The sequence below is a fragment of the Myxocyprinus asiaticus genome, chromosome 46 (genome assembly GCF_019703515.2).
Source record: "Myxocyprinus asiaticus isolate MX2 ecotype Aquarium Trade chromosome 46, UBuf_Myxa_2, whole genome shotgun sequence".
Classification (NCBI taxonomy): Eukaryota; Metazoa; Chordata; class Actinopteri; order Cypriniformes; family Catostomidae; genus Myxocyprinus; species Myxocyprinus asiaticus.
The window spans coordinates 21,756,721-21,779,628 of record NC_059389.1 but is presented as its reverse complement, the minus strand read 5'-3'; the positions used below and the strand labels follow the sequence as shown (position 1 = coordinate 21,779,628).

The 22,908-nt window shown below is 36.4% G+C and overlaps 1 protein-coding gene across 1 annotated transcript in view; it reads left to right on the top strand.

The window, feature by feature from the left end:
- Positions 1 to 20,945, top strand: part of LOC127435739 (dual oxidase 1-like) — a 33,344-nt gene extending 12,399 nt beyond the window's left edge. The window contains exons 9-33 of the mRNA XM_051689383.1: positions 1,029 to 1,119; positions 1,756 to 1,858; positions 1,940 to 2,106; positions 3,794 to 3,969; positions 4,269 to 4,387; positions 4,670 to 4,810; positions 5,302 to 5,415; positions 5,520 to 5,722; positions 6,814 to 6,999; positions 7,106 to 7,319; positions 8,797 to 8,890; positions 9,086 to 9,243; positions 9,600 to 9,666; positions 9,747 to 9,824; positions 10,399 to 10,577; positions 10,779 to 11,009; positions 13,311 to 13,410; positions 13,559 to 13,608; positions 13,711 to 13,838; positions 15,239 to 15,392; positions 15,947 to 16,179; positions 19,242 to 19,400; positions 19,596 to 19,751; positions 19,962 to 20,090; positions 20,286 to 20,945. Coding sequence (XP_051545343.1) covers positions 1,029 to 1,119; positions 1,756 to 1,858; positions 1,940 to 2,106; positions 3,794 to 3,969; positions 4,269 to 4,387; positions 4,670 to 4,810; positions 5,302 to 5,415; positions 5,520 to 5,722; positions 6,814 to 6,999; positions 7,106 to 7,319; positions 8,797 to 8,890; positions 9,086 to 9,243; positions 9,600 to 9,666; positions 9,747 to 9,824; positions 10,399 to 10,577; positions 10,779 to 11,009; positions 13,311 to 13,410; positions 13,559 to 13,608; positions 13,711 to 13,838; positions 15,239 to 15,392; positions 15,947 to 16,179; positions 19,242 to 19,400; positions 19,596 to 19,751; positions 19,962 to 20,090; positions 20,286 to 20,408 — 3,553 coding nt within the window. The 3' untranslated portion in view covers positions 20,409 to 20,945. The remainder of the gene's footprint in view (positions 1 to 1,028; positions 1,120 to 1,755; positions 1,859 to 1,939; positions 2,107 to 3,793; positions 3,970 to 4,268; positions 4,388 to 4,669; positions 4,811 to 5,301; positions 5,416 to 5,519; positions 5,723 to 6,813; positions 7,000 to 7,105; positions 7,320 to 8,796; positions 8,891 to 9,085; positions 9,244 to 9,599; positions 9,667 to 9,746; positions 9,825 to 10,398; positions 10,578 to 10,778; positions 11,010 to 13,310; positions 13,411 to 13,558; positions 13,609 to 13,710; positions 13,839 to 15,238; positions 15,393 to 15,946; positions 16,180 to 19,241; positions 19,401 to 19,595; positions 19,752 to 19,961; positions 20,091 to 20,285) is intronic.
- The last annotated feature ends 1,963 nt before the right edge of the window (positions 20,946 to 22,908 follow it).

The window sequence follows — 22,908 nt, the reverse complement described above, 5'->3', positions numbered from 1 at the left end:
CCAATGTCTGTGTTTCTTTGCCCACTCTAAACTTTTCTTTTTGATTTTCTGTTTCAAAAGTGGCTTTTTCTTTGCAATTCTTCCCATAAGGCCTGCACCCCTGAGTCTTCTCTTTACTGTTGTACATGAAACTGGTGTTGAGCGGGTAGAATTCAATGAAGCTGTCAGCTGAGGATATGTGAGGCGTCTATTTCTCAAACTAGAGACTCTGATGTACTATCCTCTTGTTTAGTTGTACATCTGGCCTTCCACATCTCTTTCTGTCCTTGTTAGAGCCAGTTGACCTTTGTCTTTGGAGACTGTAGCGTACACCTTTGTATGAAATCTTCAGTTTTTTTGTATAGCTTTGATTCCTTAAAACAATGATTGACTGATGAGTTTCTAGAGAAAGCTGTTTCTTTTTTGCCATTTTTGACCTAATATTGATCTTAAGACATGCCAGTCTATTGCATACTGTGACAACTCAAAATCAAACACAAAGACAATGTTAAGCTTCATTTAACAAACCAAACAGTTTTCAGCTGTGTTTGATATAATGGCAAGTGATTTTCTAGTACAAATTGATCAATTTAGCATGATTACTCAAGGATAAGGTGTTGGAGTGATGGTTGCTGGAAATGGGGCCTGTCTAGATTTGATCAAAAATGACGTTTTTCAAATAGTGATGGTGCTGTTTTTTACATCAGTAATGTCCTGACTATAATTTGTGATCAGTTGAATGCCACTTTGGTGAATTAAAGTACCAATTTCCTTCCGAAACATCAAAATCTGTACATTATTCCAAACTTTTGGCCGCCAGTGTATATGTATAATAATGTATATATAATGTGTGTGTGTGTGTGTGTGTGATATATATATATATATATATATATATATATATATATATATATATATATATATATATATATATATATATATAATTTAGGTTCATCATTAAAAAACATTGGCATTAGATTTACTTGTATTTTAAAGTTGTCAATTTTGTCTAAACTTATGTTTAAATTATTGTTGTGATTTTGGGGATTCAGAAACAGCACATGTCACTACCAAAGTTTTGTAAACTCTGATGGAAGTAAATATCCTGGCCTGCGTTTATGCAACACCTTCTGGAACAGAAATGTGAGTCATAACAGGCGTGGCTAATTTAAAATGGAATATATGCGACCATAGTTTTTAAAACTTTAAACATGGTGATTTTACAAAAATTTTGGAATATAAATTCTGTTTATAATAATAATAATAGTATATTATTATTATTATTATTATTATTAATGATAACAATTGATTTTGTTGACATATGATCATGTATATTGATACAGTGGCCTCAAAAAATGTAACATTTAAAAAAGTATGAAAACAAAATTTCATTACACTGCAGAATATCAAATCAAGTGGTATTTGCAAACAAATGATGCTAGAACTATCTCAGAACTAACTTACATTTTCTGAGCCATTTTTGCCATTCAAGTTCACACTGGTTTTCTAGTGGAGTAACCACAGGTTTGGCACATTATGTAACTGTGGACATCATTTCAAACCAAAGAACTTATTTTTGTCAAATGTTTTGATTATCAAATCTGTGCTTGTTCTATCTTTATTTATATTTTAAAATGTCTCTTGCTGTGATATTTTGATATCTAATTGCCTAAGTGTCCAAATACTTTTTGGGGCCACTGTATATTGTTTATTCATAAAGAAGATTACTCTATAGAATAAAGTGGCCTAGAATATTTCTGAAGTTCTTTCTTGTTATAGAATCCAAACCTGAATTCCAGTCAGGATGTGGATGAGCTGATTATGGGCATGGCTTCTCAGATTGCTGAGAGAGAGGACAACATCATTGTTGAGGATTTGAGAGGTTGTTTTCACTTCAATTTAGTCTTATAATCACTAATGTTGTGTGTGTGGAGTTATTTGTTAATTAATCTTCCTCGATTAGATTACATGTACGGTCCATTGCGGTTCTCGCGTTCTGATGCAGTGGCTTTGACCATCCAGAGGGGGCGTGATTTTGGCCTGCCCAGCTATAACCAGGTTAGAGAGGCCCTCAACATGCCACTGGTCAACACCTGGGAGGAGATCAACCCCAAACTGAACAACACAAAGGTATGGACACATGCTGAAATCAGTGGTACAAACCATCTGCAAGGATCTATTAATACAGGTGCATCTCAATAAATTAGAATGTTGTGGAAAAGTTCATTTGTTTCAGTAATTCAACTCAAATTGTGAAACTCGTGTATTAAATAAATTCAATGCACACAGACTGAAGTAGTTTAAGTCTTTGGTTCTTTTAATTGTGATGATTTTGGCTCACATTTAACAAAAACCCACCAATTCACTATCTCAAAAAATTAGAATATGGTGACATGCCAATCAGCTAATCAACTCAAAACACCTGCAAAGGTTTCCTGAGCCTCAAAATGGTCTCTCAGTTTGGTTCACTAGGCTACACAATCATGGGGAAGACTGCTGATCTGACAGTTATCCAGAAGACAATCATTGACACCCTTCACAAGGAGGGTAAGCCACAAACATTCATTGCCAAAGAAGCTGGCTGTTCACAGAGTGCTGTATCCAAGCATGTTAACAGAAAGTTGAGTGGAAGGAAAAAGTGTGGAAGAAAAAGATGCACAACCAACCGAGAGAACCGCAGCCTTATGTGGTTTGTCAAGCAAAATCGATTCAAGAATTTGGGTGAACTTCACAAGGAATGGACTGAGGCTGGGGTCAAGGCATCAAGAGCCACCACACACAGACGTGTCAAGGAATTTGGTTACAGTTGTCGTATTCCTCTTGTTAAGCCACTCCTGAACCAAAGACAACGTCAGAGTCGTCTTACCTGGGCTAAGGAGAAGAAGAACTGGACTGTTGCCCAGTGGTCCAAAGTCCTCTTTTCAGATGAGAGCAAGTTTTGTATTTCATTTGGAAACCAAGGTTCTAGAGTCTGGAGGAAGGGTGGAGAAGCTCATAGCCCAAGCTGCTGGAAGTCCAGTGTTAAGTTTCCACAGTCTGTGATGATTTGGGGTGCAATGTCATCTGCTGGTGTTGGTCCATTGTGTTTTTTGAAAACCAAAGTCACTGCACCTGTTTACCAAGAAATTTTGGAGCACTTCACGCTTCCTTCTGCTGACCAGCTTTTTAAAGATGCTGATTTCATTTTCCAGCAGGATTTGGCACCTGCCCACACTGCCAAAAGCACCAAAAGTTGGTTAAATGACCATGGTGTTGGTGTGCTTGACTGGCCAGCAAACTCACCAGACCTGAACCACATAGAGAATCTATGGGGTATTGTCAAGAGGAAAATGAGAAACAAGAGACCAAAAAATGCAGATGAGCTGAAGGCCACTGTCAAAGAAACCTGGGCTTCCATACCACCTCAGCAGTGCCACAAACTGATCACCTCCATGCCACGCCGAATTGAGGCAGTAATTAATGCAAAAGGAGCCACTACCAAGTATTGAGTACATATACAGTAAATGAACATACTTTCCAGAAGGCCAACAATTCACTAAAAATGTTTTTTTATTATTGGTCTTATGATGTATTCTAATTTTTTGAGATAGTGAATTGGTGGGTTTTTGTTAAATGTGAGCCAAAATCATCACAATTAAAAGAACCAAAGACTTAAACTACTTCAGTCTGTGTGCCCTGAATTTATTTAATACATGAGTTTCACAATTTGAGTTGAATTACTGAAATAAATGAACTTTTCCACGACATTCTAATTTATTGAGATGCACCTGTATATTTATGTCAGAATTCCTTATTCCTTTTAACTCATTCTTTTCAGTTGTTAAGGGAGCTTGCATTGTTATATGACAATGATATCTCCAGACTGGAGCTGTTTGTGGGCGGTCTGTTAGAGTCACAGGAAGGACCGGGTCCGGTGTTTTCCGCCATCATCCTGGACCAGTTGGAACGCATAAGAAATGCTGATCGCTTCTGGTTTGAGAACAGAAAAAATGGGTAAGATATTTTCCCTGTGATAAATAATAAACAGCCATGTAAATAAAGTCAACAGTGACCGCTAACCCTTTTTAAGAGGCCTTAGTTCTAAAGTATTCTTTTACATGGGCAAATAAAAAAAAAAACTTCAATAAAGAGATTCTTCGATAAACTGGGACTGAAAAATCTGAGAAGAATTTGCAATGATTCAAATGTTTAATTCCAGAACCGCACCGTTGACTTTTTTAATCTAAAACACTGCTTTTTTTACTACTTTTTTTTTTTTTGCGTGAGTATTGAGTTTTTGTTTTTCCTCTCAGGTTGTTTACAGAGGAGGAAATCCAAACTATACGTAATACCACATATCACGATGTTCTTCTCACTGTCACCAATGCAGAGGAGGGTGACATTCAAAATAATGTGTTCTTCTGGGAGAATGGTAACAAGAAACCCACGTACCTCCAAAAATTCAACAACAAAAAAATTGACCTACTTTATATTAGGTGTCTTTAACTAGTATGTACATGATGTATAGTGTGCATATCATATGCGTTGTTGCATTGTACTTACATTTAAAGTACCTGCATTTCATTACATCTGTAGTTATACTGTTAACCTTACCTCTAACCCTAAACCTACCCCTACTCCTTAACCTACACGTACCTCAATCTCATTGTATTGTATGTACAATAAATATGTTTATTTTGGCCATTATGTACAGATGATCCCTGCCCCCAGCCTCAACCAATCAGAGACTCCGATCTTCAACCCTGCACAAAGGCTTTCTCTATGAGTTACTTTGACAAAAGCAGCAAAGCAGGTTTTGGTGTAACAGTGGTGGTGCTCTTCCTGTTTCCTGTTGGTCAGTGTTGTTAATAATTTTTGGTGCTCTATAATCTATAATTATATCTATACATTTAATCTAAAATTATGTTGGCTTCCCAAAGCTGACCTACTCTTATTGTTTTTTGTTTTTGTTTTTCAAAAATCCCTACAAATCCAAAATTTCAGATTATAAATACATTTACATTTATTCATTTAGCAGATGCTTTTATCTTAAGCGAATTACAAAGCTCCTAAAGCTTTTGAGCTACATCTACCAAACTAGGCACAAACCTTCAGCTTGTTCTGACTTAACGTACTATATCTTTTCTCAATGTCTGATCTATCTATCTATCTATCTGTATGTCTGTCTGTCTGTCTGTCTGTGTGTCTTTTCTAGTTACTGTAACTTAATTCCCTAAAAAAAATAACACTTAATTACCCCATTTTGTTGTCAGATAAATAATTCCTATGCAGGCCAATCATTGTTTGACACTTTGACATAGTAAAGTCTTTCTGATGTCTATACAGTGAGCTTCATAGTGGCTTGTGTAGTTGCTCGTATTCGGACAGCCAGATACAAACGATTCCAAAAGAATCTCAGAGGTTCTACCAGAGATGGAGAACCTGCAAGTGGAACCATTGGTTAGTATCATCACCTGATATGTCACATTGAACTGATATGCTAATGAAGGCAATTTATTAAACTTATTGTTGTTTTTGGTATTGCATTTCATTTATATGTCCAGCCAAAGAGTGGCTGGGGCACAATACAGCACCACGACATGTCATGCTCGCTTTCAACGAGAAGAAAGTATTCCAATTGTTTGATGACAACGGCTCTCTTCTGAGCTCTCATAGCCTGGGCAGCCAAGACCACCTGGATGTACTAATGTCCAATGACCACCAGCATCGTTGTCTACTTTTGAAGATTCCCAAAGAATATGATCTGGTAGGAAAGGGTCTATTCACTCTTCAAGATTCAAGAATTGAAACCTTTTATGGTAGCCCGATAACGTTGTTTATGATTCTTTTGACTTTGGTGAACTCTGTCTTCTGACAGTAAAATGCCACCTAGAACTCCATAGCAATCATACAACCTTGTAGTAACATGCTAGAAACCAATCAGAACACTCTAGAAACCAAATAGCATAGTGCTAACAACAACCCAGAACACTCTAACAAACATATACCAACATGCTAGCAACCAACCAGAACACCCTTGCAACTATACAGCAATGTGCTACTAACAAACACCCAGAACACTCTAGCAAACATATAGCCAGAGAGCAACATGCTTGCAACCACCCAGAAAACACTAGAAACCACATAGCAACGTGCTAACAACCACCTAGAACACAAACATTTAACCAGATAGCAATTTGCCATCAACCACCCAGACCACCCTAGCAAACATTTAACCATATACTGTAGCAATATGCTAGCAACACTTAGAACACCCTAAACATATAATCAGATAACAACGTGCTAGCAACCACCCAGAACACCGTAGCAAACATTTAACCAGAAAGCAATCTGCTACCAACCACCCAGACCACCCTAGCAAACATTTAACCATAAACTGTAGCAATTTGCTAGCAATGCTTAGAACACCCTAAACATACAACCAGATAATGTGCTAGCAACAATCTAGAACACCCTTGCAGCAGCCACATAGAACACAACAACCACCTAGAACACCCTAACAACCACTTAGCATCACACAAAAAACTACTTAGAACACCCTAGCAACCACCAACCAACCTGTAGCAACAACCAAGAACACATTAGCAGCTATAAAGCAATGCATTAACAACCACTCAGAACACCTTAGAAACTGCATAGCAACACCCTAGCAACCATCCACAACACCTTAGAAATGTTACTGTGACTTTTGCATTGGTAAGTTGACCACTCACCTTTTCACCAGAAAATGTTCAAATCTAGTTTTCTTAGCTCAAAACCTAGTTCACTATGTAGTTACCAAACAATAATTACTCAATATGACATCAAATTTAGAGTTGTCTGATTTCTATTCAACAGGTTTTGTTCTTTGAGGATGTTGGTCAGAGATCAAAGTTCTTGAGTCATCTGCGTTCAGAGCTGGAAAGCAGAATTCAGAGTCTGACCTTGATGGAAATGAGTGAAAAAGAGATACTGAGAGATGCAGTAACCAGAGAACAGAGGGAAAAGATTGTGGAGACATTCTTCAAGCATGCTTTTGCAAAGGTATGTATGTGTGTTGCTTTTCACATGTCCACAAGGAAATGTTGCCTCCATCCACTGACAATGTGTCTTAATGATGTACCATCTTAAATGTCTTTTTTGACTCCAGGTCTTGGACATTGATAAAAGTGATGCAGGACACCTGAGCAAGAGAACCCGAGAGGCTTTACAGTGTGAGCTCACACGAGCTGAATTTGCATATGTGCTCGGTCTGAAGCCTGACTCGCTATTTGTGGAGTCCATGTTTACCCTGGCCGACAAGGACGGTAATGGGTACCTCTCATTTCAGGAGTTCCTGGATGTTATTGCCATTTTTATGACAGGTAAGCAATTCAGATCATAGGTTCAATATTACAGAAATGATGTGACATATGGTCTGCAAATGTTACACTGTTACAATAGTTTCAATTGTAACGATTGTTATGAATTTTTTAATTGTTTCAATTGTCATGTTTTGCTTGTCATGATTAAGATTGTTTCGATTGTTAAGAATTTTATGACTGTTTTGATTGTCACGAATGTTAAGATTATTTAGGTTGTTACGATTGTTAAGATTGTTATGATTTTTTTGATTGCTAAGATTGTTTAGGTTGTTATGATTGTTTTGATTGTCACAATAGTTTCTGTTGGTTTGGTTGTTTTGATTGTTATGATGCAAATATTGTTATAATACCTTTTAGTTTTTTCGATTGTTATGAATTTTAAAATTGTTACGATTGTTACGATAGTTTCAATTGTTTCGATTGTTACGATTGTTATGATTGTTCCGATTGTCACGATTGTTAAGATGGTATGATTGTTAAGATTGTTTAGATTGTTATGATACAGTAGATTTGATTGTTTCTATTGTTATGATTGTTTTGAGTGTAAAGATTGTTACAATACTTTTTAGTTGTTTCGATTGTTGTGTTGGTTTTGTTTGTCTTTACTGTTGTGATTGATATGATTGCAAAGATTGTTTAGATGGTTCCGATAGTTTCAACTGTTTAGATTGTTACGATTGTTTTGATTGTCATGATTGTTATGATTGTTTAGAATGTTTCGATTACAATTGTTTTAATTTTTAAGATTTTTTAAGATTGTTATGATAGTTTCAGATGTTTATATTGTTGTGATTGTTTTGATTGTTTAGATTGCCAATTTGTTACAATTGTTTAGATTGTAACAGTTGTTATGTTTTCATTGTTTTGATCATCACAATTGTTATGATTGTTTACATTGTTATGATTGTTTACATTGTTATGATTGTTAATATTGTTTAGAGCATTTCGATTGTTAAGATTATTTAGATTGTTATGATAGTTTTGATTGTTTAGATTGTAACAGTTATGTTTTCATTGTTTTGATCATCACAATTGTTATGATTGTTAATATTGTTTAGTGCATTTCGATTGTTAAGATTATTTAGATTATGATAGTTTCAATTGTTTATATTGTTATGATTGTCACAATTGTTGCAGTTGTTGCAATTGTTATGATTGCCTCAATTGTTGCATTTGTTCTGATTGTCTCGATTCTCTTGATTGTTTTGATTGTCACAGTTGTTAAGATTGTTTTGATTGTTAAGATTGTTATGATTGTTTTCATTGTTTTGATCGTCAAAATTGTTGTGGTTGTTACAATTGTTTAGATTGTCATGATTGTTTCTGTTATAATTATTTTGATTGTTCTGATGGCTTTGATTGTCACAATTGTTGTGATTGTTATGATTTTTTTTGATTGTCTGGATTGTTGCAATAGTTATGATTGTTAAGATTGTTACAAATGTTTTGATGTCTCCTGTTTGGCTCTCAAATCCAGGTACTCCAGAGGAGAAGTCCAAGCTTCTATTTTCAGTGCATAACATTAAAGGAGATGGCTTCTTATCTAAGGAGGAGTTTTCATCATTACTCAGGTCAGCTCTTAAATCACATCCTGTTTTTGAGCCAAACACTCTCCAACACTTCTTTTTGAGAAAAAATCCACAATTAAAGCAAATAATCTACCTAGATATCAATATAAACTTTGAGAATCAGTCCGCCAAAGTCAGTGAATCTCAGAAGAGCTCTTTTTTACCAGTAGTCACTTTGTTTTCTCTTGCCATGCGCAGATCTTTCATTGAGATGGGTGGTGCTCTGTCTAAGAGTCAGGCTGATGATGGTATAGCAGCTATGCTTCAGACTGCTGGTCTTGACAACAAAGATAACTTCGCCTGGGAGGACTTTCACTTTCTACTGCGTGACCATTCAGCTCAGCTCAACATTAAAGGTGAAGGTGTAGGCTTCTGTGCAATGTTTTTTAAATGCATTAGCATGACATGATTAACCCAAATTGGTCATGTTCCTGGATTAACACCCTTTGTTGGTCCTGAAACAACATTCCTATTTAATGATCATTGCCCTAACTCTTCCCTTTCCTCTAACCCTGTCCCTAAATTATCCCTAAGTTCAGAGGAAAATGTTAAGACCAATGTATGTGGAAATGCATGGTAAATGCATGGTAAATCCAAGGGTTCACAGTTAACATAAACACACATGCGTACACACATGCATGCATGTGCACGTGCACACACACACACAGATGCTTTTGTATTTTGAAGTCTGCTCTTGTGCATGAATTCACAGGCATGGAGATACTTGGTAAGAAAAAACTGTCCCAACAACAGCGTGTATCATTCATTGAGAAAAATAGGTAAAGAAAATAACGAACATAAATATTAACACACTTTTTAAATGGGTTCATAGTAACACTGAAAGCTTATTTTTTTATAGTTCTTCAGCAGAGGAAGACCTTGCTCACAACTCTGAGAAGTATCGGGGTCAGGAACTTCGTCAAAGACAGACCAAGAAGTGAGATATTAACATACTGTATAACATGTCTGAGGTGGCCAGTTTAGAGCATGTGTTTTAACGTGTGTATGGTTATTAGAAGCTCAGTAAGGTCTTAGATTTAAGCCGTGGTGAACCCTATAATTTAGTTACTGAGAAATGTGGCAATCTGTGTTTGTGGGAACTGATGCCATTTCATGACATAATGTCGTTCAGGTTTCACTTTGAAGGTCATAATGTTCAGATGACTGTGTCAAAGCCAAACAACGATTTTATTGTTTTACAATGTGTGTCCTAACAATGCAGTAGCAGAGGTAATTAGAGGTGCTTGCTAAGGCAGCCATCACTATTACTTTTAATCACACTGTACAGTGGTAACCACCAGATGTTACCTTAAGGATCTATTTCTACCTGATCTGATCCTTAAAAATTATTTTTGTTGGTGTAATCTAATGCAGTCAGGTTGCTTCAGCCATATTGACAATATTCTTGACTTGAATAAAACCAGTTAGCACCACTCACATTTTTTTCAGAAAATGTAAAAGTGTAGTTAAAAGTGCAATTGAAATGGTATTTTCTCTATTGCTCTTGTTAGGTTTGGATTAAGCAATCCCAAGGTTTACGTGAGGCCACAAAGAGAGCGTTACAACCGAAACCGAGTGCAGCAATGCATCCAACAATTAAAACGCTTTGTAGAAAACTACAGAAGACATATTGTTTGCATGGTGATTATCTATAGCATCACAGCTGGGCTAGCACTGGAAAGATGCTACCGTAAGTGTCTTATTTCTCTGTTTTCGTCATTGAATGTTGTACGATAAATGTATGTGTACTAGAACCACAATTTATGTATGAACACCTATGAAATCTAATGAAACCATGTTGATTTTTATATATTCATGTTGAATTTGCATGTACTGTCATGTACACTAGATATCCACACTAATGTTTGCAAACCAATAGCGATGTATGTAGATTATGGTTTACAGGCCCACGCCAGTGGAATACCGGAAACCTCTCTGGTGGGTGTGCTCGTGTCTCGTGGTTCTGCGGCTGCCATCTCCTTCCTGTTTCCCTACATGCTCCTAACTGTGTGCCGTAACCTGATAACCATGTGCAGGGAGACTTTTCTCAACAAATACATCCCATTTGATGCCGCCATTGACTTTCATCGCCACATGGCTATGATTGCTGTCATCCTCTCAGGTCAGAGTGCTACATACGTCTCTGCCAGTGTCAGAAATTAACTTTTTATTAAGGGGCAATATTTCCCCTCTTTAATTAGTTTTCAGGGGAATTTTTACCTTTATGTGGGCAAATTTTTTTTCTAGCCATATAAAAGCAGCATAATAAGCTGTTTTTTCTGCAGTACGCTGCAAGTTATTTCTCTGAAACCCTCCTCCTCCCCAGCTCCCACAGGTCTAGATCTGCTACACGGGGATTGTTTATGTCTATTTGTGCAGCAGCATGTAACATGCTCTATGCAACATGTCTTGCATTTTGTCTCATTGTGCAGCAGCAGTAGGTCCACATGCTTAACTCAGTATGTCTGTGTATGTTCTAGCAGTAGCAAGTCTCCGTACGTGCTCTGTAGCGACAGCAGCGTAGCTAATATAGTCCGCCAAGACCAATATCCTATCAATATGTCATACCAACATTCACATGCTAAATTTTTTCAAGAGTTGGCAAGACTGAAATTTTGTAATATTAGGGCTTAGAAATTTAACACGTTAAAGGTGCACTAAGTACATTTTTGATAATTAAAAAAGTTTTACACATAAAGACATGAATAGCATTTTTTTGAAATATGTTGAAAATTATATACATTCCAGTCATATCAGAAAGCCTAAAAAAGCTGTTTAATTTTACATGGAGCGGGTTGCCATGTTGACCACACATGATACTGTGTCATGCAATGGTCATCAATAGTACCAATGATGGTACGGTATTGATAAACAGGAGTGTGATCCACCAGACATTTCAAACAGAATGAGTAAAAGTGGAAAGATAAAATGTCCAAACAAGAGGTCCCTGCTGGAGTGATGAAACAGACAGCTACGACCTTTAGCTCTCATGATTACGGATAAGCAGCGTGAAATAAAACACCAAGCGTGAGCACAATGCGCAACAGTTCGTTAGTATTGGATAGAAGAATGTCCATTATGGGGATGTGTGTAATATGAGACGGATAAAAACAGATTAAAAATAACAAAGCAGATGATAAACAAACATGTTTGGTAAGAAGCGACAGCACCCCAGGACGATGGGTGTCAATTTCGAGTCCAAAACCGCAAACTACTTCTGGGACCGACGGGACGAGTAAGAGCCAGCTAAATCCTTGCCAAAATCTTTCTTAATACACCTTTAATTTCTGCAATTAATAGTTGACTGTATAATGCATTAAAACAAATTAATGCAATTAATGCAGTATCTGCTTTTTCACTTCCTGAAACAGATATTTTTACCCAATTCCTGTGGCTAAAATTGGCATATATAAATTTCCAGGGAGTATACACTTGACACAACTGCACATCTTAGTACCGAAACGTATTATGTGGAGCAGCGACGCTTATTCATTATGCGTGACGCATGTCCCAAGCATAATAAACACGGAAGCGTATTTACTGGAGACTTGAACCGCAAGTGGTGAGCCAGGTGTGGGAGAGATATGGGCAAGCTGCTGTATCTCTTCGCATCACCCGAAAACGTCAAAAGCAAAACCGCGAGAGGGACCCAGATTGTGCATGATAGAGACTGAATGGCAACCAGAGAAACTTAAGCAAATTAAACTTAAGCATTACATGTGTTTTATATCTGTATGTATAGTGTCTAATAATGCATTAGCAATGTCCACTTAAGTTTATCTTGCCAATAAAGCTTGATATGAATTGAATATGCCCATTTGATCCATTTATTAAAAAAGTCCAATAAAAAATGGCAGAAGATTTTATTACTGAATGTCCACTGATTTTATGGCATGTATACATATACATGTATTATAGATTTATACCTGTAAAAATGTGTCTAATTAACTATATGCATACAAAAACTGAACATCTTAACATGTACATATTTAAAGAATTAAAATAAATGATGACTAACCAATTTCTTGCCAGTTCTTTGATTAAAACAGCCAAAAAAATCCCATAGACTTTTATTGAAGTATGTAGCCTAGCCATATCTAGGGAACAGAATATTATAGAGACTTGAACATTGGGTTTGGAGCTCTTTAATTGGGCCAGTAAGCAGCCACCCAGAAAACCCATAACAACCACTTAGCAACCACCTAGGATACCCTAGCAACCACATAGCAATGTGCTAAAAAACTCTTAAAACTCCTTAGCAACTGCATAGCAACACCCTGACAACCACCCATGACACCCTAGCATAATCACCACTCACATTTTCTTCAGTATACAGTATATAGAAATCTAGTCTTTTGTAAATTGTTTTTTTTGTTGTTGTTTTGTTTAATGTTTTTCTGGTAAATCATTGTTCCCACCACAGTTGTTCACAGTTTGGGTCACGTGGTCAATGTGTACATCTTCTGCATCAGTGACCTCAGCATACTTGCCTGCCTGTTCCCTAGAGTCTTCTCCAACAATGGGTAATTCATACTGTTCATCTAATAGTCTATGAAAGAAAAACTTGATGTAGCTGACTGTTGGTATCTGCATTTCTTTAATATTCCCTAAAGACACTACTCTGTTAGTGCAGGAGAATTGTTCAAGATGCCATGTGTTGATCATTTGCAGGTCCGAGCTTCCAATGAAGTGGACGTTCTGGTTTTTCAAGACAGTGCCAGGTATAGCTGCATATAAAATGTGATATTGACAAACAGTATCCAATTTCTTGAAGATGTTTGTGGTTGTATGATTTGTACTGTCTCTCTGTTTTTCTCTCTCAGGTCTAACAGGAGTCCTTTTGCTTTTGATCTTTGCCTTTATGTACGTCTTTGCCTCACACTATTTCAGACGCATCAGCTTTAGAGGATTCTGGGTCACACACTACCTCTACATGCTCATATATGTCCTGGTGAGAAATACTATAGTACTTTGATTCAACAGGTTATTTCAGTTGCAACCAAAGTCCAAAATTAAAGGGATAGTTCACCCAAAAATGAAAATTCTCTCAATATTACTCACCCTCATGCCATCCCATATGTGTATGACTTTCTCTATTCTGCAGAACACAAATTAAGATTTTTATAAGAATATCTCAGCTCTGTAGGTCCTCACAATGCAAGTTTATGGGTACCAAAAGTTTGAAGATCCAAAAAGCATATGAAGGCAGCATAAAAGTAATCCATATGATAGGTGTGGGTGGGAAACATATCAATATAGAAGTCCTTTTTTACTATAAATTCTCCTCCCTGCCCAGTAGGTGGCGATATGCACAAAGAATGTTAAACGCTAAAAACAAAAGTTGAGATTTAGAGTAAAGAGGACTTAAATATTGATCTGTTTTCACCCACACTTATCATATATCTTCTGAAGACATGGATTAAACCACTGGAGTCGTATGGATTACTTTTATGCTGTCTTTATATGCTTTATTGTGCTTCTGGTACCCATTCACTTGCACTGTATGGAACTATAGAGCTGAGATATTCTTCTAAAAATCTTCGGCTTTTTTTCAGCAGGAGAAAGAATGTCATACACATTTGGGATGGCATGATGTGAGTAAATGACGAGAGAATTCTCAATGCCTGCCAAGCACCAAATTAAAGTAGAAATTGACTAAGGCAAATAAAAAGAGAGTTACTGGCCAGTTGGATGGCAACTTTAGGAATTGTAAAATTATGCATTCTTCAAATCACTGAAAGGGCGATAATTCAACTCTCTACGTATGTCATAAACGTGAGCGAATCAAATTAAAAAGGATACAAAATGGCCTTCTAAGTGACTGTTGTACATCTTAAAACAATTTTTACCCTAATAGAAACTATAGCAGTTTTTTATTGTTGGTAAAATTACCATATGTAAAAATCACCAGAATTTGTTGAAGTTTTCGTAAAATGTGACATTTCAGTTTGCCGCAAATATGCAAAAAATTAAGTAAAAATGTGCTAAAAAATACAGTTTTGTGGCCGTGAAAAATAGGTTTGTATTTATTATTTAATTTATTTATGAGGGACAATGAACATTAATAACCATATAAATGTGCCAGATTTAATCAAAATAGCTCATTTTCATCTGCTGTTCCTGCTAGCCTTTAATTTTTTTCAATTCTTCCACCGTGGAAAAGTGAGGTGTGCCCTGGTTGCAACTATATTTAATTGTACAAAAAGGCAAAACCCAGATGTCTCTTGATGTTAATTCAGTAGAAACAAAAGCTCTAATATTACAAAACTGTTGTAGTAAGAAAAGTCTGGAATATCAGAAACAGGCTCCATGAAAATTGACTCCCCCTCCATCTCTCCTCACCTTTGGCAGACAGTGATTCATGGAAGCTACGCCCTCCTCCAAGAACCCCGCTTTCATATATACCTGATCCCACCCGGCCTTCTCTTCCTTCTGGACAAGCTCATCAGCCTTAACAGGAAGAAGGTGGAGATCCCAGTGGTGAAAGCTGAGCTGCTTCCCTCAGGTAGACAGCACACAGTCTCGGTAGATCCAACACAAAGCTGGCTTTATCACTGTCGCTTTTTTCTACGAGTCTCTAAGGGATTGAATACACAAGATAAAGTGTTTACTCCTAATTGCTCTGGCAGTGAATTCATACTGCTTCTCAGAACAGGAAATCAAACATCCCATCTGTGTTTGATTTATAAATAAATTACCTGTAAATCAGCTCTGAAGGTTTGGATAACTTATTCAGAAATCACACGAGAATGACTAAAATAATTATGTCAAATTGAATAAATGCGTTAACAGCGTTATTTATATTTAATTAATCGAACATGTTAACACGTTAACTATTTTCAGTTAAATAGTGATGTTGCTTGATATGTTTCTCCTGAAATTCCTTAAGAAATACAAATAAGATCAAACTTTTTTTTAGATACAGTAAGAGTAGATATAGATATGTAGATATCCATTATATCATATTGCTGTCTGGAGAAACGTTTGAGATAATAAAGAGATCTCATATGTGACAAACCATGATGACAAACAAGCTTCTCAATTTGTCTTCAATGGCAGATGTAACATATCTGGAGTTTAAGCGACCACTAGGTTTTGTGTACCGCTCGGGACAGTGGGTACGTATTGCATGTCTGGCACTGGGCACAGATGAGTACCACCCGTTCACTCTGACCTCCGCTCCGCACGAGGAGACCCTCAGCCTTCATATACGTGCAGTGGGACCCTGGACCAGTAAACTCAGAGAGACGTACACCCCTGAGAATCTCCAGGAGTTCGGAGGGTATCCAAAGGCAAGGATGAATAAATTGCATTTTGAATATATAGATGTAGATTGTGTTTTTAATTGTGATTTATGGTCCTATTTTTTCACAGGTGATCTTAAAATGACATGGGGTCTCAGATAACCCCAAAATAAATAAAATATGATAACAAATTTTTTTATAATAATTTAAACATAACAAATGCAATGTGAACAGTTCTATCTGCAGTAGCATCCACTGTTAAACATGAAAGAGCTTCAAATAATAGTATTTATTTATATTAAATATTTATATTAAATTAAAATAAAAGAAAAATAACAATAATTATAATTATTATCATTATTATACTTTTATTTACTTATTTATTTGAATAAATAAATAAATAAATAAATCTACGCCTTCCGTGGATGTTGTTGGAACAGAAGCCTAAAGTACCATTAAAAGTTGATAGGAGAGACATTTTATTTTATTTTATTTGTTTTTATATGTTTTTATTTTTATTATTTTATCTCAAATAACCATAAATAAAAACAATAATAATGAATACACAAAGCTTAAAATATAAAGACGAATAGTCATTTAAAATACGAAGTGAGCAATTTTATCTGCAGTATTATCCACTTTCAAACATGAAAGAGCTTCAAAGAATAGTATATATTTATTTATTTATTCATTTATTTATTTACCTATTATTTAATTATTAATATAAATTTTTAGCATTATACCATATTTATTTATTTATTTTTGCTTATTTTAATAAAATAATACTGAAACATAATACATGATAGCTATTTTTGTATTTTTTTATTTTATTTTATCTCAAATAACAATAAGTAAAAAACATTAAAAATGAATGCAAAAAGCTTCAAATAATAGTATTTATATATTTATTTATTTACCTATTATTTAATTATTAATATTATTTTATATCAGGGCCTGAGTAGCTCAGTGGTAAAGATGCTGGCTACTACCCCTGGAGTTCGAATCCCATGGCGTGTTGAGTGACTCCAGCCATGTCTGCTAAGCAACCAAATTGGCCCGGTTGCTAGGGAGGGTAGAGTCACATGGGGTAACCTCCTCGTGGTCACTATAATGTGGTTCTCACTCTCGGTGGGGTGCGTGGTGATTTGTGCGTGGATGCTGCGGTCCTTCACACGCGCTAGATGCGGAGGCAACTGGGATTCGTCCTCGCCACCCAGATTGAGGCGAATCACTACGCGACAACGAGGATTTAAAAGCACATTGGGAATTGGGCATGCCAAATTGGGAGAAGAAAGAAAATAAAATAAATAAATAAATAAATATATATATATATATATATATATATATATATATATATATAATTTTATATCATTATACCACATTTATTTTATTTTTATTTTTTTCTAATTTTAATACAACCCCAATTCCGAAAAAGTTGGTACAGTATGAAAAATGCTAAAAAAAAAACAAAAAGGAGTTATTTGTAAATTATATTCACCCTTTGCTATATTGAAAGCACTACAACTACACATTATATGATGTTTTACCTTGTGAATTTCATTGTTTTTTGAAAATGTACAGTAATTTCAAATCAGATGATTGTAACACGCTCCAAAAAAGTTGAGACTAATAACAATTTCATGAGTTAAAATAACAAGGCAAAGTAAAAAAGGAGATGTTATATTAGAGTATATAAGGAGCCTCCAAAAACAGACTAGTCCTTCAAGAGCAAGGATCGTTCGAGACTTGTCAATTTGCCAACAAATGTTTCAGCAAATAATCCAGCTCTTTGAGAACAATGTTCCCCAAAGACAGTTGGACAGAAATTGGGCATTTCACCCTCTACAGTGCACAATATAGTTAAAAGATTCAATGAATCTGGTCAAATCTCGGTGCATAAAGGGCAAGACGAAAACCACTTCTGAATGCGCGTGATCTCTGATCCCTCAGACATCACCGTCTTAAAAAAACATCATTCATCTGTAATGGATATCATGAACATGGGCTTGAGATTACTTTAGTAAACCTTTGTTTGTCAACACCATTCACAGCTGCATCCACAAATGCAAGTTAAGACTTTACTATGAAAAGCAGAAGCCATACATCAACACTGTCCAAAAATGCTGCTGACTTCTCTGGGCTCAGTCTCATCTAAGACAGAAGGTAGAACAGTGGAACTGTGTTTTTTGGTCTGAAGAGTCCACATTTCAAATAGTTTTTTAAAAATACAGCCGTCGTTTTCTCCAGGCCAAAGAGGAAAAGGACCATCCAAGCTGTTATTAGCGTCAGGTCCAAAAGCCAGTGTCTGTATGGACCAGGGGTGTGTCAGTGCCGATGGCATGAGTAACTCGCACATCTGTGAGAACACCATTAATACAGACCGATATGCAAAAATTTTGGAGCATCATATAATGCCATCCAGCACCTTCTTTTACAGGAACGTCCCAGAATTTCCAGCAGGACACCTTCAAACCACATACTGCCCGGATTACAAATGCATGGCTGTGTGAGCAGAGAGTGTGGGTGCTAGATTGGCCTTCCTGTAGTCCTGACCATCTCCAATTGAGAATGTGTGGCGCATTATGAAACGCACAATACGGCAACGAAGACCCCGTACAATTGTACAGCTGAAGACCTGCATAATGGATGAATGGGGGAAAATTCCACTTTCTAAACTTAACAAACTTGTGTCTTCAGTGCCTAAATGCTTAATAAGTGTTATTAGAAGAAATGGTGATGTTTCACAGTGGTAAACACTCAACAGTCCCAACTTTTTTGGAGTGTGTTGCAATCATCTGATTTGAAATTACTGTACATAAAAAAACAAAAAAACAATGACATTCACAAGGTAAAACATCATATAATGTGTAGTTGTAGTGCTTTCAATATAGCAAAGGGTGAATATAATTTACAAATCACTCCTTTTGTTTTTATTAGCATTTTTCATACTGTACCAACTTTTTCAGAATTGGGGTTGTAAAATAATACTGAAACATAATACATGATGACTCTTTTTATTTTATTTTATATAATAAAATTTTGCATCAGTTAATAGCCTTGCAGTATCACTCTCATGTGACTCACATTTTATCTGAATTTTATTTCCACAGCTGTATCTGGATGGGCCATTTGGGGAGGGCCATCAGGAGTGGACGGATTTTGAGGTGTCAGTGCTCGTGGGCGCAGGGATTGGGGTCACACCCTTCGCATCCATCTTAAAAGACCTAGTGTTTAAGTCTTCAGTCAAGGTCAAATTTAATTGCAAAAAGGTACGATTCTCTCACAGTAATAAAATGCATCAGCTTAAGTTTGATTTTCAACATCTTGCTTGAAATATCTCTTCTAGAGTCACAGTGGGAATATTCACATGTAGCCTGCTTTATTCAGAGCAACTTTATTTTCATTGTGTTGGACTATAAAGTGGTTGATGTGTTAAGGAGAGCTAACATGTCTTCTGGTTCCAGATCTATTTTATCTGGGTGACACGAACGCAACGTCAGTTTGAATGGGTGTCTGAAATCATAAGAGAGGTGGAGGAGATGGACGCCCATGAGCTGGTGTCAGTCCACATTTACATCACCCAGCTGGCTGAGAAATTTGACCTCCGCACCACCATGCTGGTAAAGACTGCTGTCACATTCAAGCTAATTTTTTTCATGTGAGAATGATAACACTATTGTGTTTTATTACACCGCACAATTGGTTTATATGATTTCAGCAAGATCCACTGAACTTCTTTGACAAATAAAAATGTAGGTTAACAACCTTTGCATCAGGTCTGTACATATCTGAGTTCTTGGGCAGTAAAACCTCTTTGTCCCTTTCTTAAGTACGTCTGTGAGCGCCACTTCCAGAAGGTGTGGAACAGGAGTTTGTTCACTGGCCTTCGGTCCGTAACGCACTTCGGCCGCCCACCATTTGTGGCTTTCCTCAGCTCGCTACAGGAAGTTCATCCAGAGGTCAGAAGCGAAATAAATTATCTCCACCCACAATGTACTACAGTTTTAACATCACGACATCCAGAAGGATTATTTCCTTGAAGGAAGTCGTATTTCTTTTTTTTTGTTAATATGTCATTTAGGACATCAAAGCAAAAGTCACATCAACCTCGCATACATTTAATTATGATCCTTCCATTCTACTCTTGCTTTAAGGTGGAAAAAATTGGAGTGTTCAGCTGTGGTCCACCTGGTGTGACTAAGAACGTTGAGAAAGCCTGCCAACAAATGAACAAACGGGACCAGACACATTTTGTTCACCATTACGAGAACTTCTAGACCATCTGCATTTGAATTATGCCAGAAATAATTTACAATGGACCACTGAATTATTGAGAATTTATTCATTTTCAGTTACTCAATGGCATTTATTTTCTGTCCATTATTACACTTACTGTATACCATGGTCCCCACATTACATGTGTTATAATGTGTTTATCTCAAGACATTTTTATGTTATCAGCATCAATAATTCAACAATGCCATAGTTTAAATGATCAAACACAATACAACATTCACAATAAAGAGATCTGTTATTGCCATATTTGAGTAGTGCAAGCATTTGTTTTATTGAGCATTTATAAAGCATTTATAAACAAATACGGTATGAAAATAAAACTGTTAGTGTTAATCATTTGCTGTGCATTTTTCTGTCATTTAGATCACCCGCTCTTGTTTTCTTTATTGAGAATTATCATTCTCTGTCAGATTGCATGAATGCAAAATCACATATTATAGACATTTTATATTATGGATGTCATATCTTTATCTATTGTATAATCATTATCACCTGATGTAATAAACAGTTTAAAATCACTTTGTGTTTTTGTTGATGTCATTAAGTATTATGTCACCTGTGCTCATGATACAGTAAAAGCATCTCAATTTACTCTGAAGTATTTAGCACAAAACATATTTCCCTGAATGAGCTAAGCTTGTATACAGCAAACAAAGTCTGAAGAGACATTAAAAGCTCATGTTAGTCACAAGTGGCGGACGTGTCATGATGCAGGATTTCACCACTTCTTCATAATTAGTCACTAAATTCTGAGAGCCATTTAACAATGAATTCAATGAGTACATTTGATACATTTCAGATAACATGAATGCTAGATTAGATAAGATTTAACTTTATATAGTTATTGTGCGGTGTGCAAGAATAGAGCCAAGACAAACAGCATCTGAACGGAAATGAAAATAGTAGTATATTGGCAAAGTAAAATGAGTTATAGATGGCAAGTGTCCATAACAGTGCACATTATAAATAGAGTATATGCAGTGAGTTCAAATATAGCTAAATAGAAGGACTGGTATAGTACTAATGAGGCATAATACACAGCATGCACAATTATTAGGCAAACTGTATTCCTCAGGATTAATTTTATTGTTGAACAAACACAATGCTTTCAGTCAATCCAAAATGTTATTGAACCTCAAACCTGAATGTTTAACAAAGGAAAACGTGAGTTTTGTCTTTCTCAGGGGAATATATAAGTGTGCACAATTATTAGGCAACTAAATTACAAAAATAATTTCTCCCAACTAAATTTTTTATTCTCAGTTTTTAGAGTAGGTGCAACAAATAAGTAACACGAAATGACAATTAAATAACATTTTTGGCCTTTCAAAAATATTCAGTGACCAATATAGCCACCCTTCTTTTCAATAACTGATGAGCCTTCCATCCATGGAGTCTGTCAGTTTCTTGATCTGTTCACGAATAACTTTCACTGAAGCAGCAACCACAGCCTCCCAAATGCTGTTCAAAGAGGTGTATTGTCTTCCCTCACTGTAAATCTCATGTTTGAGAAGGGCCCACAAGTTCTCAGTAGGATTTAAGTCAGTCAGGAAGGAGGCCAAGTCATTATTTGGGCATCTTTGAAGCCCTTGCTGGCTAGCCAAGCAGTGGAGTACTTGGATGCATGTGATGAAGCATTGTCCTGCATAAAGATCACGGCCTTCTTGAATGCTGAGGACTTCTTCCTGTACCACTGCTTGAAGAAATTACTTTCCACAAACTGGCAGTAGGTTTGAGAGTTGAGCAGTAGGTTTGAGAGCTACAAAGTTTCAGTCCATCTTCAACTCGTCCAACTACCTCATCCTTAATGATAGCAACCCACACCAGTACCCCTCCTCCACCTTGCTGGCACCTGACTCAAAGTGATGCCCTGTGTCCATTAGTGATCCAGCCACGGGCCCATCCGTCTGGTCCATCAAGAGTCACTCTCATTTCATCTGTCCATAAAACCTTTGAAAAATCTGACTTCATGTATTTCTTTGCCCAATCTTGATGCTTCAACTTGTGAATATATTGAGTGGTGGTCTTGTTTCAGCCTTCTTGACCTTGGCCATGTCACTGAGTACTTGACACCTTGTACGTCTGGACACTCAAGGTAGGTTGCAGTTCTGGAATATGATACCATTGAAGGATAATGGGTTACTGGTAGCTTCACATTTAATTCTTCTCAAGTCTTTTGCAGTTAATTTGCACCTTTTCTTCTTCATGCGTTTTTTTGCGCCCCAGTTGACTATTTGCATCAAAACGTTTGATTGTCCGGTGGTCACGCCTCAATAGTTTAGCTATTTCAAGAGTGTTGCATCCGTCTGAAAGGCAATGAAGCTGCCTAATAATTATGCACACCTTGATATAAGGTGTTAGTCACTTTCACCACACCCTCCCTCATTACACAAATACATATCACCTGAAAATGATTGAATCCAATAAGCATTCAAGTTTATATGGTTTGGAGTTGGAAAATGTGCATGGAAATAATGATAA